General features: G+C 46.5%; 2 protein-coding genes across 2 annotated transcripts in view; one reads left to right on the top strand and one right to left on the bottom strand.

Annotated features, from left to right (window-relative positions):
- Nucleotides 1–5,298, top strand: part of LOC104618679 (cytoplasmic FMR1-interacting protein 2) — a 24,717-nt gene extending 19,419 nt beyond the window's left edge. The window contains exons 15-22 of the mRNA XM_010284335.1: nucleotides 292–447; nucleotides 989–1,145; nucleotides 1,897–1,993; nucleotides 2,231–2,307; nucleotides 3,277–3,385; nucleotides 3,740–3,859; nucleotides 4,501–4,700; nucleotides 5,199–5,298. Coding sequence (XP_010282637.1) covers nucleotides 292–447; nucleotides 989–1,145; nucleotides 1,897–1,993; nucleotides 2,231–2,307; nucleotides 3,277–3,385; nucleotides 3,740–3,859; nucleotides 4,501–4,700; nucleotides 5,199–5,298 — 1,016 coding nt within the window. The remainder of the gene's footprint in view (nucleotides 1–291; nucleotides 448–988; nucleotides 1,146–1,896; nucleotides 1,994–2,230; nucleotides 2,308–3,276; nucleotides 3,386–3,739; nucleotides 3,860–4,500; nucleotides 4,701–5,198) is intronic.
- An 827-nt stretch (nucleotides 5,299–6,125) lies between these two features.
- Nucleotides 6,126–6,791, bottom strand: LOC104618670 (fibronectin type III domain-containing protein 9-like). The gene has a single exon (XM_010284323.1). It carries the CDS (start codon nucleotides 6,786–6,788, stop codon nucleotides 6,126–6,128), a length of 663 nt encoding a protein of 220 aa, XP_010282625.1. The 5' UTR covers nucleotides 6,789–6,791.
- Between the last annotated feature and the right edge of the window lie 1,596 nt (nucleotides 6,792–8,387).

Genomic DNA, 8,387 nt, shown 5'->3' with positions numbered 1-8,387 from the left:
TGTAGGGAATTAATGATCTTATAGCCATGTAGGAGTCTCCCACCCTGTGGATTAGCAGCTGTTTCTGTGGGCTATTCTGCAAAGTCTTCATACTATTGTGTGTTAAATGTTTCTTTGGTGCCTCATTTGTTGTATGATTCCCAATTATTTCTAGCTCAGACAGATAGTGCCTTATGGGTGCAGAGAGGAGTAGCCACCCAGGAGAAGTGTTCTTTCTTGTTGTAGAGTACCATGGCTGTGTGTGGTGATGTCTCACTGGAGAGTGGTAACTGCATGTCAACTTTCTTCCAAAGCTTTACATGGTGCGGACCATGCTGGAGTCCCTCATAGCAGACAAGAGTGGCTCAAAGAAGACTCTGAGGAGCAGCTTGGATGGGCCAATAGTCTTGGCCATTGAGGAGTTCCACAAGCAGTCTTTCTTCTTCACCCACCTTCTCAACATCAGTGGTGAGGTTATGGCAGGGGGAAGCTTGAATCCAACTCTTGCATGCTCAGAAAGGCAAAGGTAGATCAGCTTTGTTTCTCATATGCAGAAGATTTTCCTTGATTTTTCCCAAATGTCCTACTTCTGCTTGATTCAGGCATGTTTCTAGGTAGTAATCGTTATGTGAACAGGAATGAGTCAGCAATAGCAAATAGCCATGGGTGGTAGTTTATTTTCTAGGACTGGAGACGTTTTGCCCCAGACAAACTTCTGAGCTACTGGGCACAGAAGAAATCTTCAGAGTAACTCTGAGCCATTGAAATGTTCTTCCTGGAGCTCTAGAGCAAAAGGAACGATCCCTTCTTTCTTCTTCCATTACAAAGTGCTCAGACATCATGGACATGGTCTGGGTTTGAAAAGAGACATCCTAGGAACGTGTTCCCTACCCAAAACCAGTCCAATATGAGGCTGCGGCAGCTGCCTCCTGTGCTCTTCCCTCACTGCCGTCCCCATGGGGATAACACGGGTGGCCTCCCACTGGGGAGGATCTCCTCTACGTTTCAGAAGCACTGCAGCAGTGTTGCGACCTGTCCCAGCTCTGGTTCCGGGAATTCTTCCTGGAGCTGACCATGGGCCGTCGCATCCAGTTTCCCATCGAGATGTCCATGCCCTGGATCCTCACGGACCATATTCTGGAAACCAAAGAACCCTCCATGATGGAGTAAGAGCTGATGGGCTGTGGTGGGACTGTGCATGCTCTGGGGCTTGGGATTTTGTTTTGGAGAAGGGTAGGCTGGTGATGAACAATTTTTTTGACGTGGGAGGGAAAATAGATGTTTCTTGACTTGCTGTCACATGAATGTGTACTGTATGAATACCTCGTTAGCAGACGCACACAGGCAGCTTCCTGGCACTGGCACTTACTTATGCATCATAAATCAGCAGTTGGCAACTGCTCTACTTAGATGTGGGCACAGCTTGGTGGTACCGTCATCTGCATGCAGCAGTCAGACAGCATGTGCAACCAACGGGATGTGGGCCCTGGCTAAGGCACCTAAACACTTTTTTTTTTTTTTATATACATGATAAATGATGAGAGGAATTGCTGTTATGCAAGTGTAATTATGTTCATAATATCTTCCTCATTAGGGAAACTTTGGCTTCCATTTTACAGCCATTGTCAGAGCACTCTGTGGAGCGAAGGCAGGATGAAAGCTTTTTTAAGGGCAGAGAAAGTGCAAGTGTTGATTGAACAAGTCACAGTTACCTCAAATCGAGATCTGTTCTAGCTGCTTCCAGCAGGACGCAAGGAGCGAGAGGGAGTATTTGAGGGGCTGGAGGGAGTGGAGGTGATAAGAGTGAAGTCAGAGAAAAGCCAGTTTTTGCATTCAGCAGGGCACATGCAGTGTCTGCCATTTCTGCTTATATGCTCCAAAGTTAATTTAAGACATAATCTGTCTTCTTGCCCTCAGGTATGTACTGTACCCCTTGGACCTCTATAATGACAGCGCATACTATGCCTTGACCAAGTTCAAAAAGCAGTTCCTATACGATGAAATTGAAGCTGAAGTAAGTTTTCTTCATCTGTATTGCATGGAAAGAGCTCACTGGGATCACACTGCCGTGTTTGACAGTCCCGCCCACCAGTTCAGTGAATTTGTTATCGGGATCTCCTGAAAAAAATATTCCATCAGACTGAGAAGTTTCATTAGAGCTCTATGTTGGGTCATATTGATCTTGCATGCGTAGGAAGGAGCTGCTCTGTGCTGGTGATACCCTCATGATGTCTTGTTTTTTCTCCCCCAGGTGAATTTGTGCTTTGATCAATTTGTGTACAAGCTGGCAGATCAGATCTTTGCCTATTATAAAGCAATGGCTGGCAGGTAGGAGAACCCGACTGCTGGTGATGAGCGATGATATCACTGCATCCAACTTGCTGTTAAGCAAAAGGTTCCCCTCAGGGAGTAGCCACTGCAGGTAGACATAACAAAATAGATCATCCCTGTCCCGCAGAGCTGGCTGTCCATGTCAGATCAGTGTAGATGGGGAAAGTTAATTAATGGTGGCAATAGTTAAAAGTGAAAAAATAATAATTGGCATCCTAAGTAGCTGTCTGAGTACAATTTGTGAGAGCAGCAGAAAAGCAAACCGAGCCTATTGAAGACACGTCCTTGCTTGACTTCTGTTTGTGTAGCAGGCAGATAAGGAGTGAAAACCTCCCATCTCTAAGAAACAGGACCATGCACTTGTCCTCACCCTAATAAAGCAGCAGGACTCGTAATGGCCAGAAGGGTACTCAGTATCTTAGGTCACACATCAGACCAGCTGACTGTAGGACTTCTGCAGAGTCACTTGCTCCCATGTGGGATATAGGCCCTTCGTGACATTTCCTTCTAACCATTCAAAGAACGTGGATGAACTCTAATGAGAGTCCTCCTCTCATGTCCCCAAAGGTGAACCAAGTCTTCTGTGTAACTCTGCAAGGAGTTTTGTCTCTAGATCACATTTAGCCTTAAAGGAGAACAGTCACTGTCACCAACCAAATGTTCCCACAGCAGATCTCCAAGGAGGGAGCACGCCAGCACCTGGCACTAGTGATAACTTTTCAGTCTTTTATCTTTTGGAATGTTTTATCCATAAAAGCTGAGAACAATGGACAACAGCATGGCAGTCCCCATATAACAACCACTACTCTCTGATTTAGTAGTGAAAGCAGAGTTGTTAGTGTGTGGAAATTTCTTGGCATTCAGAGCAAGATGAAAAGAAGGATGGAAACAACTCTGGGAAAGATCCAGGGAGAAGCTGATAGTGTATGTTTCTTTTTTTTCCCTGACACTGCTTCCCTTTTCCAGTGTTTTATTGGACAAACGTTTCCGGGCTGAATGTAAGAATTATGGGGTCATTATTCCATACCCACCATCCAACCGCTATGAAACGCTGCTCAAGCAGAGACATGTCCAGGTACAGTGCAAGCAGTAGACTCCAGTACTCTGTGCTCTTGGTCTGTTATTCTTTTGTTGGTGGCTGGCACCCTAGTGCTGGGCTTAGTCAAGGAGAGTGCTGGAATGAGAAGGGTTGAACTTGTTTCTGACAAGTGCACTCAGGGCATGGAGCCCGAGGGGAAAATTAGTTACACTTCATATTTCCCTCCTTCCCTCTTAAGTAATGTCAAATTCAGCTGAGTGGTTTGCATCACCACTTTCACATTTAAGCATACTTGGATATTTGGTTTTAATTTGTGTCTGTTAAAAAAAGATAAAAGTACCTTTTCTCCATCTGTATATAATGTGCAAATGTTTTCTCTTCTTTTCCCAGTTGCTGGGTAGATCAATTGACCTGAACAGGCTCATTACCCAGCGTATCTCAGCAGCGATGTACAAATCATTAGACCAGGCCATTAGCCGCTTTGAGAGCGAGGACCTGACATCCATAGTGGTAAGAAATGTTATTGACTGAGAGTACAAATAGAGAGAATAATACACTGCTATGGATACACAGTCAACTGTCTTCTGCTTCAAGTCCCACCTACAGTAGGTTTTATCCAGCCATGTATCCTCCTTTGTGCTGCTGAGTCTGTACTATTTCTATTTAGGCAGCTTTAATTGCATTATTATTGGACCATTAAGTATCTGTGTAAATTGTAAGGTGACAGTCAGCAGTTAGATTTTGCGGAGAAGAGAGTCCAGTCCAGAGAAGGAAATCTTGACTTTAATTCCCCCTGTGGGATGAAGGTGGCTGAGGTATCATTTTTGATATGGAGCATCAGAGTCAAGTAGTGTAAAATTACCAGTTTCCACCTTTGAAGGATTCTGATGTGAAAGCCAGCCAGTGCTCAGTGAGGAACAAATCAATTTTGCTTCCTGCCAGTTTAGGAGATACTGGACCAGGACCCCTTGAGTAGAATTGCCATTGGCTTCGGCCACTGAGTTAAATTGATGTCTTTAGCATTTGCTACGTCCTCACCTGGAAAGTTCTGTGTGGGTGTGCGTATAAAATCACTTTCCTGGCAATTAATCAGCTGTTTCTATTGTAATCTTGGTAATACGTTGCATTTGCTGCTGCTTTCTGTGCTGCAGGAGCTGGAGTGGCTCTTGGAAATAAATCGCCTGACTCACAGGTTGCTGTGCAAGCACATGACTTTGGACAGCTTTGATGCCATGTTCCGGGAGGCCAACCACAATGTCTCCGCGCCCTATGGGCGCATCACCCTCCATGTCTTCTGGGAGCTCAACTTTGACTTTCTGCCCAACTACTGCTACAATGGATCCACAAACAGGTGAGGAGAAAAAGCAAGGCCAGGGGCACCTGGAGACCCTACCTGTCTTTCCAGATTGTCAAACCTACCATATAAAATTCATATGCATTGCACTGAGGTTTTCATTCCCTATGGGATGCAACAGTTACAGTTAAAATGAAGTTAAAGCTCACCAGCTCCCCTTGGCCTTGAAAACATTAGTAACAAATTCAAGCAATGAAGTTGGACAGTCATTGCAAGCAACTGAGCTAGTTTGGTTTGGAAGGCCGAGTTACTGAGCAGCAGAGCTGCGGTAGCTACTCATATATGGGTTTCTTGCCTGCCCCAAATAAGAAGAAACCCCACCTTTCGTAGGTTAAACTGTCATGGCTTACACAACCAATGGATTGGGGCAGGAGTTTGCGTTCCAGTTCATGTAGCTCGGGTGATGAATTGCTAACTAGCCTGCAACTGCAGTTCATCCCAGACCATGCCACATCTGTGACCACTCTCCTCCCTGTCTCCCATGGCCTGCCACAGGTTTGTGAGGACAGCAATCCCATTCACACAGGAACCTCAGCGGGACAAGCCAGCCAATGTTCAGCCATATTACCTCTACGGATCCAAGGTCAGTAAATGAGCCACAACAGCCAGAAGGGGTGGATTTTGGAAGTATTTATTTAGGAAGAAAGAAATGCAAAAACTAGTTCATTAACGGAGGGGCAGGTACACACGTGCAGGGCCACGTTGCTGTGTGCAACCAAAAAGCCAAGCCATGCAAGAAGCAGATTCAGTGTGCTTTTGCTATTCTTTCCTATACTCTTCATAACACGCCTATGTTCAGGGATGCTGACACCGCTCTGTGCTCGGTGTTGGCACTGAGACCGAATTGCATCCATCTGAACGCACAGAGAGGAGAGCAAGTTGGAGCTCCAAAGCAGGGCTCCTCCCCAGGGAAGGTACCACTTCAGGAATCCCCTTTGTAGTTCAAAATGGGAATTACTAAAATACTTCTGTGTGCAAATATAGACTACTTAATACTGACAAAAAGCTCTTTTGTCAGGCTGCGATGACCGCTTATACAGGCTTTACAAGGGCTTGGGGTGTGATGCTAGTGGAGGATCACTCAAGTGTGAAACTACTTGAGTGGAGTTTATTTCTTGAGCACATTGATTGATGACTCTGAAGTGAACCTACAGCACTGATGCAGATGAGCTAACAACACTACAGTCAGCCAAGCCTGGCCGCTCCCAGAGATCCGACTTAGTTTCTTTTTAAAAAACCCTCAACAAATGAGAATAGTTTAGTCACTTGACAAAAATCTTTCTCCCTACAACCCATGTCCCTGCCTCATGTTCTACGCTGGGACAAACAGCCCCCATGGACACACAGACAGTCATGTTGGCAAGAGCTGGGAAAGAGCAGCACAAACCAAACCTCTAAGGAGGTTCTCCCTTTGTTTTGCTCTCACTGAAGGCTGTGCTGCGGCAAGATGGCCCTTTTGTCATCGCTGTTTTTATAGGAAAAAAAGCTGTGGGGGGAGCTATAGGGACTCTCCCTCAGGAAACTGGAGCTCCTCCTTAGCACAGTGGTCATGGGGACTTCCAGAAGCTCCTCTCTCAGTCCGTCATTCAGTGGCCCCTCTGGTGAGCTGCTCCCTTCGCCTGCTTCTTCGGGGCTGGCCTCGGGATGTTTCAGCCTCGCAGCCCAGTGGCACCGTGCAGACCAGAACTGCAGGCAGCCGTAGGCCAGGAGAGCAACGAAGCAGAGGAGCAGCAGGCTGCTCACCATCCACATGGAGGTGGTAGGTTCATGCTTAGAGCTACCGAAAACCAGGGGGGGTTTGTCCAGAGTGTGGAAGGTGGTGCAGTGGTTGCCAGAGGGGTAAGAGTTCTTGCACGTGATGCAGAGCACGTAGATGGTGGATGGCGTGAGTCGATGGAGGACAAGGGAGCTGAGAGGGTGAGGAACTCGCTCCTCACGGTGGAAGTTTTGGCGTAAATAGCCGGCAAAGACGCTGTTCCAGTTGGGGCGGTACATGACGTGGTAGTAGTTCTCTGGACAGGGGTTGCTCATGGCCCAGGAGACGGTGGCGCTGGTGTAAGTGACGTTGTGCACTGCGATGTTCATCGTACCCCTGAAACCAGATGCAAGGTGAGGCTGAGTTTCCCGATTCGTGTACAGGCTCCAAGGCCACTGACATCAGTGAAGTCTTTCCACCGGCTTTACTGGCCCTTAGATTGGACTCGGGACTATGCCTGGCTAGCTTAGATTGGATGCTAGGTCTTGGATGGCTAAAATTACAACAGATAAATCCTGCTGGCGCCCAGACTACCATGTTACTTTGCTTCATAAAGAAAAAAAAAACAACTGAGACATAGGACATACTTTATGCTCCAGTTAGATTTTTAAAACATCTCTTCTTTCTCACTAATTGTCTAAATAGGAAGCTTTTTTTAGCTTTTTTGTTTCCCATGGAATAGAAAGGATACTGCAAGTGTGGTTAACATAACTGATCATTAAACTAGCTCCAACTTGCCTTGTGAAGCTGCCAGTAAATATTTTGATTTTAAATGCCATTCAAAAAGCTGCATAATGATTAATTCACTGGTTTAAGTTGTTGCTGCATTTTCTGTACCTTACTTGTTGCTTAACAGAGTATGAACTCTTTCTGTTCCTGCAGCATCTCATGCTGTAATATCAGGATCTTAAATGTGAAATCTGAAGGTTGGTGAACTATAAAATCAATGCCTTTAGGGAAATACAAATATATAAATAATAAGCATAAAGCTCTCCCCCAGATAAAAGACACTGACCGCTAACAAATTACTTTTAAGCAACAGCCACAAATCACTTCAGTACATTACTCCTTTAGATCCCCAAAGTGCTCTCCGAGCCTCATTGCAGGGTTCTGTCTCCCAGCTGGCCGAGTGCTCTGAGCAAGAGCCCCATGCAATAGAGCCGGTTTCGTTTTTCCCTTCTTCCTCTCTCGTTGACTATAACTAACTCTCCTTTAATTCACTCGAGGATCAGCCCATCTTAACGTCTACTTTAACCACTCTCATGTGAAGAGCAGAACAGCACCCACGCCCATCGCTGAGCCCTCCCAGAGCTGTGGGCAGCCGCTTACCTCCCCGGGCAGGTCCACGGTGGCCCGTCGGTGCCGGTGAACAGCGTGGCCAGAGACAGGCAGCGCCTTCCCCTCTTCCCACCGCTCACCTCCCTCCTGCCTCTGCTAAATGCCTCCCCTGCGCACTGCCTCATATTATACCCGGCTGGGGCTCCGTCATCTCTCACCATAGCAACCAATAAGAAAGGATGGGCCGGCACCTTCGAGTGATTTGGGAATGTTACCCCTAAAAGCTTCTGCCTCGGAGAAGTATGTGTCTCCAAGGCGGAAAAAAACACGCCAGGTAGTTTCATTTGCTGGCTTGTTTGGGGTTGTTGGGGTTTTCTTTTTCCTCCCCCTCCACAGTCCCCCAGCGAGACCATCACTGCTGCCCAGCAGGGTCCGGGGTTAGAGACACGTTGGTGCATGGTAAGAAATCTGGGATCCTGGCCTGTGGTACACATTGACAGTTTAGCACTCGGGCTTTGTCTTTAATTCTATGATTTCTTGCTCATTTAAGCTACTGCTTTAAGTCAAAGCCAGTGAGCAGTAGCTTTTCATCCCTGATGCTGCAGCAACGTCCATTAGTGTTTTAATATTTTCTGAGCTGTGTGATGGGA

This window comes from Phaethon lepturus, unplaced genomic scaffold (genome assembly GCF_000687285.1).
Source record: "Phaethon lepturus isolate BGI_N335 unplaced genomic scaffold, ASM68728v1 scaffold23860, whole genome shotgun sequence".
NCBI classification, from domain to species: domain Eukaryota; kingdom Metazoa; phylum Chordata; class Aves; order Phaethontiformes; family Phaethontidae; genus Phaethon; species Phaethon lepturus.
The sequence above is the reverse complement of the archived record's forward strand: the minus strand, read 5'-3'. Positions and strand labels throughout refer to the sequence as shown.

What these genes read in the sequence shown, in the direction of transcription:
- LOC104618670 (XM_010284323.1), bottom strand. Translation starts at nt 6,788, where the DNA reads ATGAACATCGCAGTGCACAACGTCACTTACACCAGCGCCACCGTCTCC.